At 43.6% G+C, this 23,501-nt stretch overlaps 2 protein-coding genes across 2 annotated transcripts in view; one reads left to right on the forward strand and one right to left on the reverse strand.

Annotated features, from left to right (window-relative positions):
• The first annotated feature begins 3,522 nt into the window (after positions 1 to 3,522).
• Mob3b (MOB kinase activator 3B) overlaps positions 3,523 to 23,501 on the forward strand; it is a 200,608-nt gene continuing 180,629 nt past the window's right edge. The window contains exon 1 of the mRNA XM_031366393.1: positions 3,523 to 3,760. The gene's annotated coding sequence lies outside the window, so the exon portion shown is untranslated. The remainder of the gene's footprint in view (positions 3,761 to 23,501) is intronic.
• Positions 7,044 to 9,056, reverse strand: Ifnk (interferon kappa). The gene is made up of 2 exons (XM_031366394.1): positions 8,471 to 9,056; positions 7,044 to 7,340 (listed from the first exon to the last, which is right to left on the reverse strand). Exons 1-2 carry the CDS (start codon positions 9,036 to 9,038, stop codon positions 7,309 to 7,311), a joined length of 600 nt encoding a protein of 199 aa, XP_031222254.1. The 5' UTR covers positions 9,039 to 9,056; the 3' UTR covers positions 7,044 to 7,308.

Below are 23,501 nucleotides of genomic sequence, written 5' to 3' on the forward strand. Positions count from 1 at the left end.
TGTGTGTGTGTGTGTGTGTGTGTGTGTGTGTATGTGTGTGTCACTCGCAGATCCAAAGATTCCTTGGGCAGGTAGCTGGAAGCTCTACCTGCAGGGAGCACAAAGCAGTGTAGCTAAAATTACCACTACAGAACTCCATAACTAAATTCAGAGCATAGTTCAGATTTTTCTGTCTTCCTCCATCTCTGCTTAATTCTAACCATGCCTACCATTTTCGAGCTCAGCTGACCTGTCTCATCCCTAAGATCTGCACAATTGTCTTTATTCCATTCAATTCCCATGGTTTCAAACCCCATAGAGAGCTATGGTCACTCCCCACCCCCATCTTAACACTTCTCATACTCTTCTTTGTGTTCTTTTATAACACGATAAGGACAAGAGCCAGAGCTGCCCATTGCCCCACGATAGCATCAGGGACATGTGAGGGTTACAACTTAGCTTAAGTCACACTGCCACAGATTGCCTATACTGTCTTCTAAATCTTGATCTCTGGCAAGTTACCTTCATTTTAAAACCTATCCTAAGGCCGGGCAGTGGTGGCGCATGCCTTTAATCCCAGCACTTGGGAGGCAGAGGCAGGCGGATTTCTGAGTTAGAGGCCAACCTGGTCTACAGAGTAAGTTCCAGGATAGCCAGGGCTATATAGAGAAACCCTGTCTCGAAAATCCAAAAAAAAAAAAAAAAAAAAAAAAAAAAAAAACAAAACATAAACAAAAAACAAAAAAAAACTATCCTAACTAGCATATAGATATCTTGTGAAAACTGAATGAAATATTCCATGTAAAGTGCTTAGCAAATATTTGCCACCTTTTTCCATTCATGGTAGAGATTAGATATTACAGTGTTTGCAGCCAAGTAGTCTTTGCACTGATTAACTTAACAAGTATTTATTGGGTGCTATGTTAGTCGGCTTGGGCTGCCATATCAAAATACCATAGACCAGGTGGCTGAAACAACATACCAGGATATCACTCTTAGAGGCTGGCATCTAGAAGGCAGCAAGCTTGTTTCCTCGTGAAGGGCCTCTTCAAGGCTTACGGATGGCTGCCTTCTTGCTGTGCCCCTGCTTAGTGGAGAAAACATTCTCTTGCTCTCTCTGTTCTTCCCCACTTCCTCTTCTGCTCTGTAATCTTCCCCTTGGTCTTCCTTTCTCTGCCACTAATCCGATATTAGAGGCTTACCAGTCCTCAGGACTCCTTCAGTCCTCAAAGCCTTATCTCTAAATTCCTCCACTTGAGAATTAGGACTTCAACATATGCATTGTGAGAGGACAGAACTCAGTCGATATTCAGGACCTGCACATTAAGTGAATAGTCCAGGTACACAGCACGAACAAGACAGGCAAAAGTCCCTGTTTACATCTCTTTTACTAAGATAAGGTAAATAAGCATTTATAGATACAAGAATGCCTGCCAATTAGATAGCATATGTTTATACCCTGTGACTATATCATATCATATGCAAAAGGGAAATTCAGTTGCAGATGGTATTGAGTTTGCTAAACAGCTGACCTTCACATGGAGAGAGAAGCCTGGCCTGGACCATGTGCCATCACATAAGATTATACTGCCTTTTTGGGTTTTTGTTTTTTTTATTTATTTATTATGAGTGTTCATGCATATGTGCCTGCATGAGTTTATGTGCACCGTGTGCATTCGGGTGCCTGTGGAGGTCACAAGGGATGTTTGATCTGCTGAAACTGGAGTTATAGGTGATCGCAAGCTGCTGGCAGTGGGTAATGGAACCAACTCTGGGTCCTCTGGAAAAGCAAGCAAGTGCTCTTAACTATTGTACCATCTCTTAACCCTGCTTATTTTGTCTTTAGCTTTCTTAGCTTTATGTTTCTGGCTTTTTCCCCCACAGAAAACTAATATGGAGAGTGAACAGAAAGCAGTATTTGGTGTGTCTTATGGTGATGCATTTCATAGAGAAAACTGGAGCAGGGCATCTGAGTAGGGGTCTCGTGAGGGGGGATAGCTGGGGTCAAAAAGCCTCTGAGTAAAGAGCTAGTGGGAAAAGGGTAGTCTCTGAGCCATGATGTGACTGGACAATTCAGAAGACTGCCTGGGAAGAGGGCATAGCAAGTACTAAGTAAGGCCCCATGGCAGGATTTTTCCAAGCATTTGTGTGAGCCAAGAAGGGCATCACTTATTAGAGAGACGTTTGTGATGGAAAGCTAGTAGGAGTGGGGTATGGAAATATATGTATATATCTCCTAAATTCCACCTCATTTATTTCGATTCTTTCAAAAGTATAGTAGAAATTATGGAATGTTATAGCTAATTGTCATTTGATACTACCCAATCATTATGCATTAAGATGTTACAAGAGGCCAGGCAGTGGTGGCACATGCCTTTAATCCAGCACTTGAGAGGCAGAGGCAGGCAGATTTCTGAGTTCAAGGTGAGCCTGGACTACAGAGTGAGTTCCAGGACAGCCAGGGCTATACAGAGAAACCCTGTCTCGAAAAACCAAAAAAAAAAAAAAAAAAAAAAAAAAAAAAAAAATCAGATGTCACAAGAGAATAAAAGCAGGTAGACATATTCACTTCCTTTTTTTTTCTTTCAGTTCATGTTTTTTGAAGACTCCTACCAAGAACTGAGCATACATCTCATAATTGGTTTACTGGTCCTCACCCGGCAAGGTAGTTAAGACTTCCGAGCATTTTTTTTTAGGATTTAATGCTACCTTCCAAGGCCGTTCAGGCAGTCCACAGCATTTTACAACCGGCAGAAAACTCTGGAGAAGGTTAAATCTGTTGACTCTTTCTAGGTGCCTTGGGAAAAGCTTTTGTGGACTTTGGTTGGGGTGTCTATTGCTGTGATAAAACAGTATGACCAAAAGCAACTGGAGGAGGAAAGAAAGGGCTTGCGTGGCTTAGGCACAGCCCACCGCGAAGGGAAGTCTGAACAGGAACTCAAGGCAGTTACCTGGAATCAGGAACTGAAGCAGAAGCCATGGAGGAAGGCTGCTCACTGGCTTGCTCTCTCATGGGGTTTTAACCTTCTGCCTAGGGCCCTGCTGGCTTCCTTCACACAGGCAGCAGCCCTGGAACAGGAGAAAAAGAGTGAGCTCCTCCAGCTGGAGCAGCGGTGCTTGCAGATCCACGCGAGGCGCTTTCTTATACACTCCAGGACTACCTGCCCAACAATGGCACCACCCACAGTGGGCTGGGTCCCCCCATCAATCATTAATCAAGAAATGCTGGACAGACTTTTTTTTTTCTGGACAGACTTATTAATAGGCTATCTTATGAAGGTATTTTTTTCAGTCAAAATTCCCTCCTCCTAGATATATCAAGGTTGTATCAAGTTGACAAAGACCAACCAGGACAGCATCTTTTCTTCTCTGACATCTTTCTAGCTACACGGGGCAGCGGATCAAAGTTGAGAGATTTAGACTGTTCATTGTCTCAGACTCTTGTGGAGATTAGAGGATCCTAAAGGCAACACGACTCCTCTTGCCCCGGCGTAGCTGCCTTTCCAGAGAAGGCCACCAGGGGACTCCGCTCTGAGCCGGTGAGCTGCAGTGGCGCCCGGGCGAGCTGCGCGGCGCGCTGGGTGCATGGGGGGGCCGCATCAGAGCCGTGGTCAGCTGCATCTGGAGTCACGCGTGCTGGCCTGAAGCCCCTCGCGTGAATCTGCAAGCATCGCTGCTCGGGCTGGAGGAGCTCACTCTTTTTTTCTCCCGCTCCAGAAGCTGCTGCCGGCGTGCGTGAAGGAAGCCAGCAGGGCCCTAGGCTGAAGGTTAAAACCCCACGGTAAGAGATCCTTCCAAGAGTGGTGAGGAGGCACAGTCGCAGCTTCCCGCTCCGGATTGTGCCCAGGAGGGCCGAGGTGCGGGGCACACCTAGGGAAGATCAGTCGTGAGGACCCCAGTCCTCACCCCTCGTCCGCGAGCTTCCGGGGTTGGAGTCTGGTTTAGCCAGTGCGGGCTCCTTGGCTTCTCTCTGCCTCCGGGTACGCACTTCCCGGGCTGGAATGTGAGTCCGGTTCCCACCCAGGGGTCTGTTGCTTTGATCTGAAATACACCCCCACTCCCGCCCGCTTCAGGGTGCAGATCTCACCCGGAGCCCATTCTGAATCTCAGATGCGGGTAGGGTGCGCGTCGGCCTGAAGCGGCGGGAAGAGAAACTTTTACAAAAGTGCATCTGAGCAGGGGGGACGCTCCTGAGCTCCTGGATCCCAGAGCAGGCTCGGCGTAGGGCTGTGTAGGGAGGGCTACAGCGCACAGTCTCGGTTTGTCCTCCCCGGCTACCGATGCCTCATGAAGGGAGGTATTAAGAAAAAAAATAAATTTTGCTCAACTTTTGGACCAACAACTGTCAAACATCTGGAATTGTTGCCCCTCCCTTTCCTGCACCAGAGAAGGTGAAAACTAAACTTTCCCCTGATTTCTCCTACCCACCACTGGACCCCCAGGATGGGGTGGTTAGTGGTAAAGAGCGGTTCCCGCCTCCTGGAGCGTGGCAGAGGCTCTAGACCACTCAGATCTCTTCCAGCCCCCTTTCAGACTCTCTGGAAGTCTTCCCCGCAGAGACGGGGCGACAGAGCCATTCCCCCGTAACCCAGTGAATGGCCTTTTGTTTCTCTGCGGTTCCACTATTGTTGCGCCTCTAACATCTGCTGGGGCTCCAGCGGGGAAGGAAGTCCCTTTCGCCGCTCGCGGGGCCTTCCACGCTGGCCTTTCCCCGGGCTCGGGTCTGGGATCCCCGCTGGGGAAAGACGGCGATCCGGACCCGGCTAGGCCGCCCCACCCGGGGCTTGCGGTTAGAGGGCGGAGGGAAAGTTGTTCCTAAGACCGCCTCTGTGGCTGCTTGTGGCCCAGGGCGCATTTCTCAGATCTTATCCTCAGCGAATCTGAGACGAGAGAGTGGAGGCAAAGTTCTCGAAAGGCAGAAGGTCTGCGAGAGGGTCCAAAGGACTTCCAGGGGCGAGCTGACCGGGTGTGGAAGGCCCACAACCCGGGCGATGGCCAGGGACAGGGCACCTCTCTACGGAAAGTTCAGGGGTGGCAAATTTTCAAGGGCTAAGGGGCTGGCCTTTGACCACAGAAGAGTGGAGAGCAAAGCTAACCTGGGAAGGCTAAAGACTGCTTTGAAATAGAGGTGTCGTGACTAGCTGTGAAATGTTCGTGGGCCCTGACTTCACTAAGGGTGCAAGTTTAAGACCCAAATTTCTCGCAGTGATGCAGAAAAAGCAGGCCATAACTACACAGTCCAAAAGGCAGATGCGGTTTCCATCTGCCCGAGAACAGGTGGTTTAGGGTAGCCCCTATTTCTCCAGAGGGGGGCGCCTGTTAGACTATAGCAGGTCGGCTTTCCCCGATTAGGGTAACTGCTTCTATCTAGAGCAGTCACCCTGTGTGGGTTACTTATTAAACAGACTCGGCAAGAGCAAAGTCACCTCCTAAAGCCGCCAGGGACCGGGACTGTTCCCCCGAGGGTCGACTGGAGTGTTTGATCTTATATACCTGCTGAGACCTGTGCCTCTTGCCGGCCCTGTTGCCTTTGCCAGTTTTTCCTGTGGAATTCCCACCCTTACCTAGACCGTCATGGAGGTGCGGAAACATTCTTCCCCCGCTCCCCCTTCCCCCCCTCCATTCTAAGTTTTGACACCCTTCCTCTCCCACCTAGGGAAGAAAGAGAAGCATAAATGGAGCCACCTGTGACCTCTGTACCTCTCCAATACTCCACCCTTGCTCGGGATGGGGTCCCAGCGTGTTAAGCAAGCGTTCTTATATCCCAAACCCCACTTCAGATAGTTTAAGTTCTGCATAGGTCTGGTTTGCCCTTAAACTTAAAAAAGTACTTTGAGAGACTGTTAACTCAAGAGAGAATATATAGAGAAAATTTCCTCACGATTTCCAAATCTTGCCGGTGGGGTCCTGAAAAGGAAATCAGCAAATTCTCTGGTGTGCTCAAGACACTCTAATGATAAGGGCCCACAAGTTCGGATTTCCTTGATATTTAACAGTAGCGGCAAAGTAACCAACGACAGTACCTGCTTATGAAGTACTGCTTAGGTTCTGTTTGCTCAGGGAGTACCAGAAGGCATCATTAACTAACGTTAAAGTCAGGGCTTGGCCCAGCCAAGAAGGAAAGCACAATCATTAGGAAAATGAGGGTATTCAATTAAGTTAATTTTGGAACTAAAAAAGACTTATTCAGAATAATTATTGTAGGAAGAAAAGAAAAGTCATAGTCCTCCCTCTCTTCTCCATACACACATATATGTATGTATGGAGATATATATTTCTTATCCATTATTTCCCTGTAATACATTATTTCTGGAGGCATAGTAGAGTAGCTACATTTTTACCATATTGAAGACTGCGGTATTGTCCATAGTAAGCACCAGCCAGTGCATTGGCTCCTCAGCAGTATATAAGAGAAGCTACGCTGTACTCACTCCAAGTATTATCACTGTTTTCCCATTTCTGTGGTGTCAATAGGAGAGGAATATGTTATTGTTGCCTTACTTAGCACTCTTTAGAAATCAAGAATGAGAATAAACATTTTTTTATATTGTCCATTAACATTTCTATGTTTATGTTCTTTTTGGTGGGCTTGGTCTCTGGTTTTTTTGTTTGTTTGTTTGTTTTGTTTTGTTTTGTTTTTTAAGATGTACTCCATAAAAAGAGTGTGGTCATGACTTTTGTCAAACTATCGGTCCTGATTAGAAAATGCTTAGCTTTTTTGTCCAGTTCTTTCCTCTCTTCTGCATGTCCTTCTCTCCTTGAAGTTTTGGGGGGCAATTTCAGGGCCTCATACAGCCATACATGTACTCAACCACTCAGCTACATTCCCACTCCCTTTTGTCAGTTCTCTTCCCTTGCACAGAGCAAACACAGGGCAGGGCAGGGCAACAGCTATAATTTATAATGTACCTGCTGTCATCTCAACAGGGCTGCACAGAGGTCAGGCAAAAGTGTCAGAGAAATAAATGGAAAATGCTGTGTCTGCTGCTTTGCAGTCCCATATCCCCTGCCATGGTCCCAATCTAAAACAACCATATTAATGAGTTTTAATTTTATCAAATAGATTATATTCACTCATTTTAATGACTGATTTTTTTTTTTGCTAGTAACATAAATGCCATAATCCACAACTTTTGTTTTTAATTAAAGTTAACATTTCTGCTAACTTTTCCTCTGAAATTTGTCTTTTGCTTAATATAAGACTCTCTTTGACTGTACTGCCTTGAACCTTGAACTTGAGAAGTCTTTCATCTAAAGGTAGCGGTAGCAGCATCCCGGTAATGGCTTTAGAATAAAGCGTTCTTGGGGACATATGAGCAGTCGCAGCTTCTATCTAAGTTCTTGCTTGAAGGTGAGTGATTCTGAAATATGATAGAGGGTGGGAAAGAAGGAGAGAATTCAGTTAGTTAGGCGCTGAATAAAAACAGAAGTTAAGTAAATAATGTAGGTAATCTGGATTCCAAAGTGACTTTTAAAAGATGCAAGTACAAGGTCTTATTAGAGTGCCTAATTTACTTCCATGACAGTACATGCTGTCCAACTGGGAAAATTGGCTATGAATGTAGAATTCCACAACAATATGACTTTAGACATTTACATTAGGTGCATACACATAGAAAACTGCCTGCTATGAGAGACTGTCACTGATTTCTCTGCCTTCCCCTAACCCCACTGCAGATCTGAGAATCCAGTCCAAGTGCCTTAAGTATATTAGACAAGGTCAACTATCACTGAGCTGCATTCATAGCCTTTTCTATACTTTTAGATATAGAAGCCAAACAAAGTACTCCAGGCATGATACATGTGCTGCACAGAATCACAGGCTCTCAGATGTTAAGGAGGAACTTAATGGTCAACTGACTCTACTATCTATCTATCCAAATTTCACTATGGACCTTGACTTTTAAAGCAACAACTTTCCATTCTTTAAACTTCAAAGAAACCAAACTGACAAATGATCTCAACATATTTTTTTTCCCCTCTAGAAAAAAGATGGTTTAAAAAAAAAAAAAGAAAGAAACATTTTGATTCTATAGATTGGGTATTGACTGTTAATATGGTGAACATTCATAGAATAAACAACCCTAGCAACCAGAGAGATGATTTGTTGAAATGTTACTTTTTCAAACCTTCTCCCTGTCTTCTTATTGCCGTCTTGGTAACTTTCTTAGATGGTAGAGGAAAGCCAATAGAAAATGGTCAGAGGAAAGTGGCCAAGAGAGAAGGTGGAGAGGAAACCTTATTCCTTTCAACCTGTGTCCAGTACTGCCTCAGTAATTTCCTGGGGTCACCCAGGTGCTGAGTAACATGGCCAGCATTGCCTCTTCTTAAAGAGATGGATGTGGTTGATGTACCAAGGTCAAGCCCCAGAGACAGCAATCACTACAAGGAGGACCAGTCTAACTGAGGACATTGCCCCATCATACACAGCACAGCCATGCTTAAGAGGAAGGAGGAAACTAGGGAGGGAAACATAATTCTGAAAATATACCTGATTTCATTTTGAGTAGTTTTTTGGACGTGTAAAATATAATGAAACATCTCTTTATTTCTACTGCAACAATCTTCCAAGCACAGAGACTGTATTTCTTATTTATCAGGAACTTTTTGATTCTGAAGAAATACTTGCTCAATTCCAGGTAGACTGTCCAGAAGTCCTCTGAGTGAGGATGATCCCTGTTCTCTTTCTCCTCATCCAGGAAGCACTTGCGAGCATGCCACACTTGTTCAAGAAGTCCCGATCTGATACGTTCCGAGTGTTCCTCCGTCACCGGGGAGATGGAGCCTTTAGGACTGAAAATAGTTAGTGCCAGAGCAGATATACGAAAAGAGACCGCGTTTATGTCCTTTTTCATATGCTGGATGTATGGCAGAATCTCTTTAGGAAACTTAAAATCCGTGATATCTTTTAGACATCTTAAGGGAAAGCCATTCGTGATGCTGCCCAGAAGTTTCACATTTTCCAAGATGGTATGATCCAGATAAGCACAGTTCAGAGATTGGATGGGTGGAATGTATAGAGCCACAAGGGCTAACAGCCATAAATACTTTGGAGTCATCTCAGCCTTGGTGCTTAGTATTTTTTCCCCCAAAGGAAAAAAAATCTACAACACCCAGGACTGATAATGACGTTTTAGCTCCTCTTTCATGGTCTTATATACCTGTATATCTTCAGTGGGAGGTGTTTTCTTACTTAGATTCCTTTGCCTCCAGGCACTTTTTTTTAAGTGACTAAGACATTACTTTAGGTTCCCAGGTGACCCATCCCAGGACTGAAGACTTGTAGTAATAAAACTGACACACAGTGACTGGGGGTGTGGCTTAGTTTGTCAAGCACATACAAGGCCCCAAGTTCAGTTCCCAACACTGGAAAAAAAATCATTCAGCTTATATCAAAGACATGATAATTCTTCTGGGATATATATTTTGGTACCTGATCCTATAGTCAAATTTCTATTTTAATTGAATTAGTCATTAACCAAATGACTTTGATTACTGATGACTAGGTCACTAGCAATAACATAATTTAGTTTTCTCCAATCTTGACAAATTAAGCTTCTGTATTTAGAACTAACCTTCCTTCTTTCTTTCTTCCTTTCTTTCTCTCTTTGTTTTATTTTTTTTCTTGTATGTATTGTTATTGTTGTTGTATTTGTTGTTTTCTTAATTTTTCTGGATCTCAAAGAAGACGACGAGCCTAGTTTGTCAACTTAAAAGGTGCAGGGTGAATAGTGTTTTCTTTTGACACTGGAGGTTAATATTTCACAGCTGTTCTTTCCTTGGGTTAGACTCATCTCTGGGTCGCATTTCATATACCTAAATCTTAGCAGTCTTCTGCTGGGCTGTCTATGTAAGTAATTTCTCTGCTCAATCAGTCTCTCTTTTGCAGTGTCACGCAGCAGTTTCTTTATTATACAGTTTAGATGCAGATTTAGATTAGCTGCAATACTAAGAAACTTTCTCTTCATTGTTTTTCCTTCTTACTTGGTCGGTTTGGAATCTGTGATGTATTTTGTTTGTTCTGCTTGTTTTTTGCCCATAAGGCATTTGGGTAGAAGGTCACCCATTTCAGTCATCTAACTCATACCTAGGCTGCAATGACTATGCTATCGTGGCTGTCTGCCATCGAGGATGCTTTGTTTGTTTGTGTGGTTTTCTTGGACTCTGGGTTGTTAAGGACAGGCTTCTTGAAAACAGGATGTATTGCAGATATTCCTCTCTATAGTTAATCTAGATAAAATTCTATTCTCACAGACAGTTTCTCTGCATGGCTGATTGTCAAAAACAAAATCAGTCTCTTTTATATGAGATTGTACATTGATTTCAATCATTTGATTGTCACAGGTGACAAAATGGTGACACTGATCAACATCTTTTACAGTGTGCATAAGCACTGTCTTCGACTCAGTAATTCTGACTCTTAGAGTTTCTCCATCCTGTTGCCCAAAGAACAATAATAGCATTAAAGATTTGAAAAAAAAAAAAAAAAAAACAGCAATAAGCACTTGGTTAAAAGCAGAGTAGCTGTGGGAAATTTCTGCAGAAGCGTTAAAGCTATGTGTGGAAATACATTTGGTCAGTCGGCTGACTGATTATATTTTGTTTCTTTTTTTTTTTTTTAAAGATTTATTTATTTATTTCATGTGAGTACACTGTAGCTGTCTTCAGACACACCAGAAGAGGGCATTGGATCCACATTACAGATGGTTGTGAGCCACCATGTGCTTGCTGGGATTTGAATTCATGACTTCTGGAAGAGCAGTCAGTGCTCTTAACCGCTGAGCCATCTCTCCAGCCCCTATATTTTGTTTCTTAAAAGAAGTTTTCTTGCCAGGCGTTGGTAGCGCACGCCTTTAATCCAAGCACTTGGGAGGCAGAGACAGGCGGATTTCTGAGTTCGAGGCCAGCCTGGTCTACAGAGTGAGTTCCAGGACAGCCAGGGCTATATAGAGAAACCCTGTCTCGAAAAACCAAAAAAAAAAAAAAAAAAAAAAAAAAAAAAAAAAAAAAAAAAAAAAAAAAAAAGTTTTCTAGGTAGGATGGAGTCAACTTTTATTCTTTTATTTCTACTCACCTATTAAGTTTTCGGCGATCAGCAACTGTTTTCTTAAAAAACCAAAGTCTTTAAAAAGAGAAAGTAAAGTTATAAAAGAAAAGCATTGTAAATATAAAACAGAATCAATAAACTTAAACATCTCTACTTAAAAAGAAAATGTGAATTTCCCTAAGTCTTGGTTCCAGGTCGGTAGCTATGAACAGTATAGAATTATACCGGAGCTCAGTGTACTGATCTCGTAACTTTTTAGGCAAGAACACGTTAATGCATACCTACAAACATTTGTGATCGCACACATGCACCTCAGAGGGCCATCCTTCTTACACAGCTCATACACTTTCTACCTAAGTCTTCCAGGTTGAGTGGTTCCAGGTAAAGCTGCCTGCTATTTGGGGTTTTTGCTATGCTTTGCCTCCCTTAATTATAGGTTTTGATCTCTAAGTTAAAATGTTCCTCTCCAAGCACTTCAGCTCATTCTGCTTAGTGTACTTCGCACATGTGCAAGACAGTTGAGGTGCCACGCAGTTGCCTTGCCACATGAGGATGCTTCTTCTCATAGGCGAAGAAGACTGCAGCAGATTCGGAAGTTCCTGTATTGTCTTTCCACCATGAATGGCTTTCTTATTTTTAAAAAGCTCCCCTCCCCCCGCACCCCCGCATCTCCTCCCTTTGCTCATATCCTTATTTATTCAAAACTTCATTTTAAGTCTTTGGTACTTGTGACTCATGACCCAGGTCCTGTAGAAGAAGGAATACAGTGTACTACTTGATGTCAAGGAACTTACAATTACAGACATGTAATTGTGGGTGGACCTCAGTCTGCAGGTGCTTTAAGTGTTAATTTATGTTAATATTGACAGTATTTGTGCCTAAGGAGGAGAGGTAGTTGGCTTGCCTGCCCTCCTCTCTCTGGCCATTAGCAAACTGCTTGATTCAGCAAATAAATCTACAGGATATGCCTGCGATATTTCAGACATACTTGTACTAAATGAAAACCCTTTCTCCACTGATCTAAGATCCAAATGTAACTTGTGATCTTCATTTTATTCGGCCTGGCAATCTCACTGACCATGAGAGCTCCCCTGATCTCTGATGGAGTCAAAGAGGACTCTCCCTCTTCTACAAGCTTTTTCTCTGCCTTTCTTCCATCTCCTGAGAGTGGCATTTAACTTCATTTCTCAAAGCTGGCATCACTTATGGACAGATAACAAAGAGGACACAGGTGAACACACATGCATACACTCACATATACTTACACAGTTCATATACTTTCTACCTAAGTAATTGCTAATTACTCTAATTAGAAACATCATTGGGTCATTAGTTACTTGTTTAGGCCATCTGAATATACTTCAGATTCTGGACATTGAAAAGGCTATTGAGAAAACATTTTCTTTTTCATGCACACATCTGCCTCAGCTGTCTACTCTGTCATTAGCAGGATGTGCATTGATATGCCTGTTCTGTGCCCATGATATTTGCCTTTATTTTCTGCCATGCGCTGAGGTAGTTTACACGTATGTAGTAGTATTGTTTTCATTAGAGTGAACACAATTAACAGGGGCTACCCTGTAATCAGATAAAGTGTGCAGTCCCTGAAGGCTAGAAAGCTAACACTAACGAGCAAGATGAAATTTGCTTAACAAAATGGAGAAAGGACACATTTCAGGGGAGACAAACTAGTTTGAATTTACCTCAGTGGCGCATGGGATCTACAGTGAAGAGTTATTGCTTCCTATGAAAAGACAAGTTCCCAGTCCTGATAACTTGTTGGCCATCTTTGTTACTCCATTAGCCCAGAGTGAGTCATTTCAGATGTGCTGTTTTGGAGGTAGCTGAGCCCAGAGGCAGTATGCTCCCTTAACACTGAGACCTGGCTGTGCAGCATGGTCATGCCAGAGCAATCAATCCTGAGAGCTCTGCCAGATCATCTTCATTGCTTCCCTTCCTGGATAGCTCCTTCACAGAATCCTCGGTTCCCTCCTGATTGGGTCCTGCCTAACTTCCATCCCGTGTAAGGGATCGACGACTAGACCAGTCACGATGTTGGCACATTGGAAAGCAAGGCCAGAAAGCAGGTGGCCTTGTTGATGTCTTCCTCCTGTCTAAGCACAGGTCCATGATGGCAGGCACAGCAGTGGGTTTGTTGATTGCTGCCCCTTTAAATGGCCTGTAGAAACCACAGAAACTGTGAGATCTGGACCTCTACCGATAGGGATAGGAGACCTTGTGTTTCTTTTCTTTTTTTTTTTTTTCAAGACAGTGTTTCTCTGTGTAGCCTTGGCTGTCCTAGAACTCACTCTGTAGATCAGGCTGACTTCGAACTCAGAATTCCACCTGCCTCTGCCTCCCAAGTGCTGGGATTAAAGGCATGTGCCACCACCACCCGGCCTTAAATCACTAAAACAAGCTTTTCAAAATTGTAATGGCTTTGATAGTTTGTCTTGGAAATCTGCCTCTAGAACTATAGGATTTCAACTGTAGGTAATGGTTTTAAAATATAGATTGAAAGTTCTTCATGAAGATGAGGCCCAGAAGAGATAGATAGTTCAGCAGGTCTGGCCTATGATAGACCTAGGTACCTTATATAGCACCTGGCACATAGTAAGTGCTCAGCTATTATTTGTTGGATGGGTGACTAAATAAAGATAGCAAAGCCCTGCCTTGATGAGCAGGTGTTAGACCTTTGTTCCCTCTTTGTTTAGGGATGAGGAGGACAAGTTGTTGCTGTGAGTAGTTGAGGAATTCACAGAATAGAAGACAACTGAAGTGTCCCTTGTTATTTTCGATGCATCTTCTTTGAACTGCCTAAGGTCAGTTAAGTCATAAGCACTTTTGTTAACTCCAGTGATATCTTGGGTTCACATTTTTTGGGTTGATTCATATCTTATCCTCCAGACTAGAAATGTGACTTACACGGTTTTGTAATCATGACACCAACTGTTTGTTGAATAAAAGCAGCCATGGGATTTCCTATGTTTCTCAAGTCTGGCTGGATATCAGCTTGTATGGGCAAAGCGCGAAAGCCCTTTCCTCCAGTTCACCAAGTCTTTGTATTATTAGTGTTTGCAGTACCTATCGTTTTATCTCATCACATGAGAGGCTCTTATCAACACCAGATCCCTTGTGCAGCTTTGCTAAAGACAATGCATCATGAGTGACAACTCCCAGTACAAGAAGGATCTGAATGTTAGAAAACGAGCCTTGACAAAAGAAATTTATCATGGTTGAATTAATGCATAAGTAAATACACGTGCACCCTTGATAAAGACTGTGTTGACTTGGGGACTGTCACAAGAGCTTTGATCTACTTCTTCACTCTCTTCTCTAGGGCCTTTTGCCCTGGGGTGGCAGTAAGACTTTCAGAGGACGGTGGTGAAATATGTCACCAACCAGGACCCCGGTGGATGAGGGTGTGCATCCAAGTGTGCTGAGGAGAACCACTGACAGGGAGTGAGTAACGGATGAGACAGGATGATGATTCTTGGTCCATAGACGAGGCACTATCCTCTCTTAATCACTGCTGGCTTGTTTGTGGTCACGTTTCTTACCGTTAAAGAAGAGCAAACAGGCGTTGTAGAAAACCTCGAGGGAGCTTTCTTTAGATCAGCGAAGGCCTGACTCACCCAATGCAAATCACGGAACTCCTTAGTTTCATAGCAGTGAAGCTGGAAATAGTGTCTGGGGATAATCTGGTCCCAGCAAGAGTGAGGAAGGGAGTCGTTTCTTCCTGACAACACTGACCTGAAGTATGAAGTAGCATTGAAGCACAGACTCTCTTAGTCATGGAATCTATCAATGGAGGGGGCATTTAGACATAAGCCTTTGAGGTGGGAGGGGGTGAAGTGACTGGCTTAAGGTCACAGTGCTATTGAGGAGTCAAGCTATCTTCACCTCAGCTTTTTCTACCTAAGTTTCCCATAGTTATGTGAATATCTTCCCTTCTGCCTCTGCACATGGAGGCATCCTTCCCATTGGTTAAAAGAACAGGCATTGTTGGGACCCCAGGTTATCCTTGTTACAATCCAAGCTCCTCTGGCTGTCACAAGGGTTTCTCCATTCTGGGAAGAGACCTTTTGATAATAGAAACTGAATTAGACCTAAGACGCCTAATATTCTATAAACTTATTTTCAATTGTACTAATTAAGACTCCATTTCCCGCCGGGCAGTGGTGGCGCATGCCTTCAATCCCAGTTTGGGAGGCAGAGGTGGGCGGATTTCTGAGTTCAAGGCCAGCCTGGTCTACAGAAAACAAAAAACAAAAAACAAAAAACAAAACAAAGCAAAAAAAGATTCCGTTTCCTAGTCTCTGGGACCTGATGTTATCAGTTTTATGAGACACAACACAAACATCAGTTTAGGCCCAAAGTCTGAATGAAATGGTTTAGAATGGGTGGCCTGAGGGAGGCCAGACTTCATTCTATACATGAAATTCATTTTTTTTTCCTTTTTCCTTATTGTATGAAAGTATACCATCGGAAACATCAAGTTACACATACAAGCCGGGCCATGGTGGTGCACGCCTTTAATCCCAGCACTTGGGAGGCAGAGGCAGGTGGATTTCTGAGTTAGAGGCCAGCCTGGTCTACAGAGTGAGTTTCAGGACAGCCAGGGCTACACAGAGAAACCCTGTTTTAAAAAACCAAAGGGGAAAAAAAAAGTTATACATACAATTGTTTCATTATGCTTGTCTTATGCATTGAGCACATAGCATACGTAAATGTTTAACAAATGGATGAGTATATTGTAGTATTTTAACTCGAGTATATGTTAATTTAGACCTCAGATCATTCTAATAACTACATTTCCATCTGAACTGTGTAACTCTTGAGTAAAACACCAGAAGTGTATGTGCTTTGTAACGTGGGAGTGGTTAGTGTTTGTTAGAGGGAAGTATGCCCACAGTAATGATAGTGCTCACAATGTGATAACAGGAACACATAGATTGTTGGTCCATGTAATCAGTACAGCTATTAATAGTAATAGAAGACTCTAATAATTTAGTAATTACTAAGCCCTAACATTTTACTGTTTGGTTTGTTTGCTTGTTTTCTATTTTAGTTGGTGGTGGTCCTGGGAACCCAACCTGGGGCTTTGTGCATGCTGGGCAAGCACTCATCCGCTGAGCTATATAACCCCAACTCTTTACCAAAGTTTAAAAAAAAAATTCTCATAGCCATTATACAACTTAGGTATTATTGACTTCAATTTAAAAGGAAGAACATGGAAGATTTGAAATACTGAGCAACATACTCAAGGTCACCGGAGCAGAGACCCACCTATCAAACCAGAGAAAAGTAATTGAAGAGGGCTGGAGAGATGGCTCACTGGTTAAGAGCATTAGCTGCCCTTCCAGAGGACCCAGGTTCAATTCCCAGCACCGACATGACCGCTTACAACTATTTGTGACTCCAGTTCCAGGGGATCTGACACCTCACATAGACATACATGTAGGCAAAACATCAATGAACATAAAAAAAATAATTTAAAAAAAATTGATTTAAAAAAGTAATTAAAGAAATCAGATTTGAGGAGCAATAAGAGGAAGTCAAGGACATAAAGCAGCATGTGTGAGTGAACACCATAATGTCTGATGACAATTATTGATTGCAGAGTTCCAAAACAAAGAGAAAATATAACACAATCTGTTAAAATGTTTGCAGTGTCTCAACTGAAAAGAAGCCGTAAGTCTGTGCTCAGCAGAAGCCCAAACTTCCCCCTGGTGCGGCTCTGGCAGGAATGTTCTCTGTCAGAGAGCACGCTGGAAGATACCTAGGCAAAGAGCCCCTCCCTTGACTTTTTTACGGGAGAGTCCACCCCCAAGAACTTCCCTGAGCTGGTCCTTGAACCTTAAAGGCTCTGCGAAGGCTGATGTCTGCCTGCTCCTCGGCATACACTGCGCAGCCTCGGTGCTTTCTCCCGTTTTCCGCTGTAGAAGAGAGTTTAGCTGTTCGCTGGGCTGGGGAAGAAGCATTATTTTCGTCATCTGAAGTAGGGAAAAGTGCACTCACACCCTGGTGCGCTCAGGGGCACTTAGTGTGTAGAGACTGCCCTTACATTTCCAGAGCGCGAGCCAAGCCTGCGTTTCCCATTAGAGGCACCAGGGACTGTGGAGGAAATAATTTGTAGGCACCAGTCTCTACCACTCAGTCAGACCTGGAAAGCAGGCTGCTCTGTCAGAGTGACCCGGAGGGCCATAAACACAGCTGAAGTGCATGCTGGACTTCCATCCTGGGTTTGATGTGTCTTCCAAGGAAGTTCCAATGTGCAACAATCTCTCAGTCTCTCTCCCTCTCTCTCTTTCTCTCTGTTGCTCTCTCTCTGTCTTTCTCTGTCTTTCTTTCATTCTCTCTCTCTTTCTCCCCCCTCCCTCCCCGTCTTTTCTTTACAAGTTGGATGGCTTAAAGTTCAAAGCCAGGACAGTTTTATGTCTCCAAACACTACAGCTAATTAAATGTTGACACACATCTCAGGATTACCAAGTTTGTATTTTTGTTGTTGTTAAGAAACAACAAAATAAAAAGAGTAAAACTCAGTGAGCAAAAGGCTATATGAATGGCTTCAGATGGTTTTCTGTTCCCAGGTGACATACCATTGATATTGTACAATTGGGTTTTCCCTGTTCAGCAGGACAGGCCAGTGTCAGACACTGCCAAATATGGTGATATAGTTTTTTCATGGATTGTCTCCTGGGCTAGGTCATGTGAAAATGTGTATTGCAGTTTCATCTCTCCATCTCTCTTGCTGTGAGGTATGATGTTTCTGGTCAAGGTGTTATAGGGGAAAGGGTGCTGCCTAAAGGCTCACAATATCAAACATACCTGGGATTTTAGGCTATAAGGATAAAATTATACTGTTTTATAAATTTTATGAATGAAGCAGGCAAGGTTAAGAGGAGAACTGGGTGAAGCGAGGGGTAATCTGAGACCTGGAAGGGAAGTATTTGGGGCAAGGAGGACGGGAAGCTTAAATGCATCAGGGAAAGAAGTTGGGATATTTAAACAAAGGAGAGAAGATGGGGGAGGGGTGGGGGGGAGGAAGGAAATGGTGCGGGTACCAGGATGCTTGCTGTTGTGCGGGGCGTGGCAGGCCAAGCACAGTACACGTCCTTACCGTAAGAGTGATGAAAGTACACGGAAGGGAGTTTGAGCAAAAGAGCTACAGGTAGGGCGTGGAAAGCAATTTAGAGAGATAATTTGAGGGGCTGTGTGAGGATACTTGTGAGCAGACATGGAAGAGAGGAAGCTAAACTGAGCCGATGTGGGAGCCAGGTGAGCTCCCTGGGGTTCGGATAAAGGTAGGAGCAGTGTGGAAAGGAAAGCCTGGAGGCCTGTTTTCAGTAAGTTGCCGCTGATGTGTTTAGTCCAAGCAACTTCTGTGATCTCTAAGAAGGGTTTCCAGAAGGGCCATACGTTATTACTATTCCTATGGTGATCTATTAGCACGACTGCTTTTTTTTTTCCCTTCGAGACAGGATTTCTCTGTGTAGCTCTGGCTGTCCTGGAACTCACGCTGTAGACCAGGCTGGCCTCGAACTCAGAAATCCGCCTGCCTCTGCCTCCCAAGTGCTGGGATTAAAGGCGTGCGCCACCACCGCCCGGCACAAATGCTTTTTAATAGTCAGAAAAGTAATTCCATGTAGCATTAGGTCTTTAACTGGATGATCTTAAGTTACACTCGATGCCTAATAACTTTAGCCATTATTATAAATAATTTATTTAATTGATCTTAGGTTAGTGTTGGGACTTAAATTTCTTCATGTTTGACTTCGGGCTTAAGCTCCTGATAATATACCCTTGGTGTATGTAGTTCTTAAGTACCGACAAAGCCAATGTATGTTCTTGTATATTTTCACATTTATTTATTTGGGGGGAGGGGGATTTTCGAGATAGGGTTTCTCTGTGTAGCTCTGGCTGTCCTGAAACTCACGCTGTAGACCAGGCTGACCTTAAACTCAGAAATCCACCTGCCTCTGCCTCCCAAGTGGGAGGATTAAAGGCGTGCGCCACCACTCCCTGGCATATTTTAACATTTAAATAAGAAGTTTCAGCTGTAATAGAGTCATGGATAGCATTCTACAGTCAAATCATAGTGGAATGTAATCACTATAAGAAGTCATATAATTGGTTAAAAACATGATAGAGAGATAGCTGGAGAGATAGGCTGGAGAGATAGCCCAGCAGTTAAGAGTCCCAGCTGCTCTTGCAGTTGATACAGGTTCAATTCTCAGTATCCACATGGAGGCTCACTGCTTTAAGTCTCTAACTCCAGTTCCAGGAGATCCGTTGCCCTCTTCTGGCCTCCTCAGGCACCAAGCATGTGTGTGGTGCACAGATATATATGGCGGCAAACACTCATACATATTAAGTAAGCAAAAATCTTAAAGGAAAATGACCCTTGTTTGTTATTAAATATAAATGAGTCTATTGAATGACATCAATTTTCTCCAATTTGATAGTAAAAGAAAACCTCTGATGTGTCTCTAAAGTAACCCTCTAACTCACACTACCCTCTCGTGAAACACGCTGCTCAGTGGGGTTTGGCAGGACCACCATTGACCTGAAGTTAAACTGTGGCAGCTTACCCTGAGTCATAGACACGTCAACTGAAATGATATTTCCATATTGTTTATGCGAGCATTTTTTTGTTTTCCTAAGCTTTTGGTATGTTGTATGGGTTAAGTGAAGTAAGACTTAGTCTACAGGGGCTAAAGACATGTCTCTGTGGTAAAAGTACCTATCCTTGCAGAGGACCCCAGTTCACTTGCCAGCACCCATGTAGGCTCACAACCAACTGTAACTCCACTTCCAAGGCATCCAACACCCTCTTCTGACGTTCAAGGGTGCCAGGCATTTACCTGCTGCTTATACCAACGTACTAGCAAAACATTCATAAACATAAAGTGTAAGGAAACAAACCTATAAATAAATAGGTAAAACCCAGTCTCCAGTGAAACCCAAGTCTTAGAGCTTATTTTACAGTCAGGGATCTGGTTTTCCACGGTGATTATTTTTATATATAATCTTTTGACATTCTGCAAAACCCCTAGGATTCCATTACTAGCTACTATAAAAAAACCAAACCAAACAACAAACAAACAAACCACCACTAACAACCCCTCCCCCCCAAAAAACAAACAAACCCCTCACTGATAGGAAGAATGAAATGGTTCAGACCCAGTAGTAGTGGTTGTAGCTTGTGTGAGTTTTTAAGCAAGGAACGGAGTAGCAGCTGGCTTTCCTCCAAGCCTGATCACACGCAGAGCCACTCTGTCTTGTGGCTCTGTCATCTTACAGGATACACGAGGTTTACTTGTCAAGCCGAGGGAAAAGGCAGCATGGGTGTGCATGTGAGGCAGGGCTAGACAAGGTTAGACTCAGACAGTGTATCACTGCCAGTCATATCCCTTGGCTGGAACTTATAGCTAAGTGCAAGGACTTCAGGAAATGTAGTCACCTGCATGGGAAAGGGAGACAGTCGCTTGGTGAGCTCTTAGCCCACCTCTACCAACACCTGGAGTCAACATGTGTGGACAGGGTCGTGAATCGGTTCAGGTTTGGGGTGGCCTGAGGGGCACACTGTAGACGCCCAGTACAGTTTTAGGAAAGTGCATCTGGTGAGAATTGGAGTTGTTGGACATAGGCAACATTCTAGTGGGGTACTTTACCTTTTCACAATAGGAGAAAAAATACTATTGAATATAAAAGACTCAAGTCTAAACAAATCAATATAAAGGATTACCCTGTCACCAAAAATAAACATAAAAAAGAAAGGAAGAGTGAAAGAAATAGAAAGTGGTAGAGGGGGTATGCTTTCATTATAAGGAATGAGTTTGAATTGAAAAACAAAGTAAAAGTATTAGCATTTGCTTTCTTTATAATACAGCGCATATATAGGTTAGGTAACTGGTGTGTGTGTGTGTGTGTGTGTGTATGTGTATACATGTATATATTCAAGTTATAAATGATAAAAACATACAACTTTGTCAGTTTAAAAATAAACATAATAAAGTTACTAACAAGAAAAGAAAGAAGAGAGAGAAAGAGAGGGAGAGAGGGGAGAGAGAGAGGAGAAAAAGGAAAAATGTGGTAGACTTCATGGCTATGTAGGCCTGGGGTTTGATGCCCCGCAACCACAGTCAGAAAGAGGTAGGAGTGGTGGTGTACTGGATGGTTTTATGTCACTTTGATGACTTATGTAGTCATCTGAGAAAATGACTCCATAAGATCGGACTATCCAAAAGCCTGTGGAGCATTTTCTTTTTTCTTTTTTTTTTTTGGTTTTTCGAGACAGGGTTTCTCTGTGTAGCCCTGGCTGTCCTGGAGCTCACCCTGTAGACCAGGCTGGCCTCGAACTCAGAAATCCACCTGCCTCTGCCTCCCAAGTGCTGGGATTAAAGGCGTGCGCCACCACGCCCAGCTGAGCATTTTCTTAATTGATTGTTGATGGTGGAGAGCCCAGTCAATCGTGAGTGGGACCATCCCTGAGTAGATGGTCCTGGGTTCTATAAGAAACCAGTCTGAGCAAGGCATGAGGAGAAAGCCAGTAAGCAGCACCCCTTCAAGGCCTCGGAATTCCTGGCTTGCTTGAGCTCCTGTCCTGATTTCTTCAACAATAGACAGTGATGTGGAAGTATGAGCAGAATAAACCCTGTCCTCCCCAGGTCACAGTTGCCCATGGTGTTTCATCCCAGCAATAGTTACCTGACTAAGAGAGGTGGGCAGGGACTGACTGAGCATCCCCTTCAGTAACACACACTCAGACACAGTGCTGCTGGTGTGCATGCATTATTTTATATACATATATATATGATGCATATTTTAATAGTTGAAGAACCACAGCTGTGAAAGGTTGCATAACTTGGCAAAAGTCACCCAAAACTAATCTGTGTGGTTTTCTGTCAAGCTGTTATTATTTAAGTAAAAATGTCTTGACTATGTCATGCTTTGTTTTTTCTTAATCAAAAAAAAAAAATTGTCACCTAATTAGCATGACAACCCTCGCCTGTCAAAAATAACATTTTTGTAAGAACTCTACAGGCTTCCTAGCTTAGACTAAATGAGTTAAATGCATGGACCTTTTTTAAATGCAGGGCCTGTTTTCACAAGCTCAGTAAGCCACTGGAACCTGTGTCAAAGACCCAACCTGGTGCCTGTGAGACTTCTCATGCATGGTTCCAGGGAGTGGCTGGGATCACTTCTGCCTTCTGTGGCAAGCTGCATGGGGACCGCCACTCAATGAGGCGAGTCAAGACTAGGTCTGTCAAGGTCTCTGCACAATGGAGTGGCAAGGAATTCAGGCATCCTGCTGCAGAGACCAGCTGTGGGTAGGCCCAGAAGCATGCAGTAATTAAAGTGGGGGAGGGCCTCCTGCTGTTTTTCTTCCTCCCTCTCTCCCTTCCCCCTCTCTCCCTCCCCCCACCTCCTTCCTGCCTGCCCTCAGCCTTTTCTTCTCTCTTTGCCCACTGGGTTTTCTTGCACATTTTCATGCACATCTTGTTTTTGTTGAACCCTTGTCCCCCCCACTCCCTTCTCTCAAGCCCCTGCCCCTCCCTGCTCGTCCCCTTCCTCCTCAAAGTATAGGTCCTCCACTGTTACCCCCTCTGCTCTCCTCACTTTCATAATGATCTCTTTCACCTTCCGTGGTCCATTTTGTAGTTTCATGACCTGTATCCACCCAAACACACACAGATGAAAACTAAAACCTGGGGTCTGCATCTGATAGAAAACACATAGACTTTGACTTTGAGTCTGGAATATTTTGCTTAATATAATAAATCTTTTTAGTGCCATCCATTTTCCAGCAAATTCATAATTTCATTTTTCGTTACGACTGAATGACGTTTCACTGCGTTGTCTTTTCATTCTCCATCGGCCTGTCGATGGACAGCTGGCTGCTCCCATTCCCTGCATACTATGAAGAGTGCAGCACTAAACAGATGTGAGCTCCTGTCTAGGGTAGAGCTTTGGATATATGCCCGTAAGCTCAATCATACGGTAGTTGCCTTTTGCTTCTTTGAGATCCCCCAACACTGGTTTCCATAGTGGCTGCATTAGCTCTTACCTTGCCACCCATTTCTTCTCACATTTTCTCAAGTTTCGTTGTCATTTGCTTTCCTTTTCCAATTTTACTTTATTTGTGTGATGTATGGAGGGGTCAGCCATTGGCGTTTAAACACATCAGCATCACAGGCAATTGGGATGTGCCCGTGTTAGTGCTGGGAACTGATTTAGATCTTTGGAAGAGCCGTGTACTCTCGAAGCGCTGAGCCATCTTTCCAGTCTTGTCTGGTCTCTCGATGATGATGCCCCTTGAACTCAGCCGCGTGGAAAGGGCGGAATCACGAGAGCACTTTCACTTGCGTTTCTCTCAGCTAAGATTATGAAAGCTTTTCCATAGCCATTTGTGTTTCGTCTTTTGAGAACTAGCTGTTCATTTCTCAAACCCGTTACTGACTTGAAGCTT

Source organism: Mastomys coucha, unplaced genomic scaffold (assembly GCF_008632895.1).
Source record: "Mastomys coucha isolate ucsf_1 unplaced genomic scaffold, UCSF_Mcou_1 pScaffold14, whole genome shotgun sequence".
Classification (NCBI taxonomy): Eukaryota; Metazoa; Chordata; class Mammalia; order Rodentia; family Muridae; genus Mastomys; species Mastomys coucha.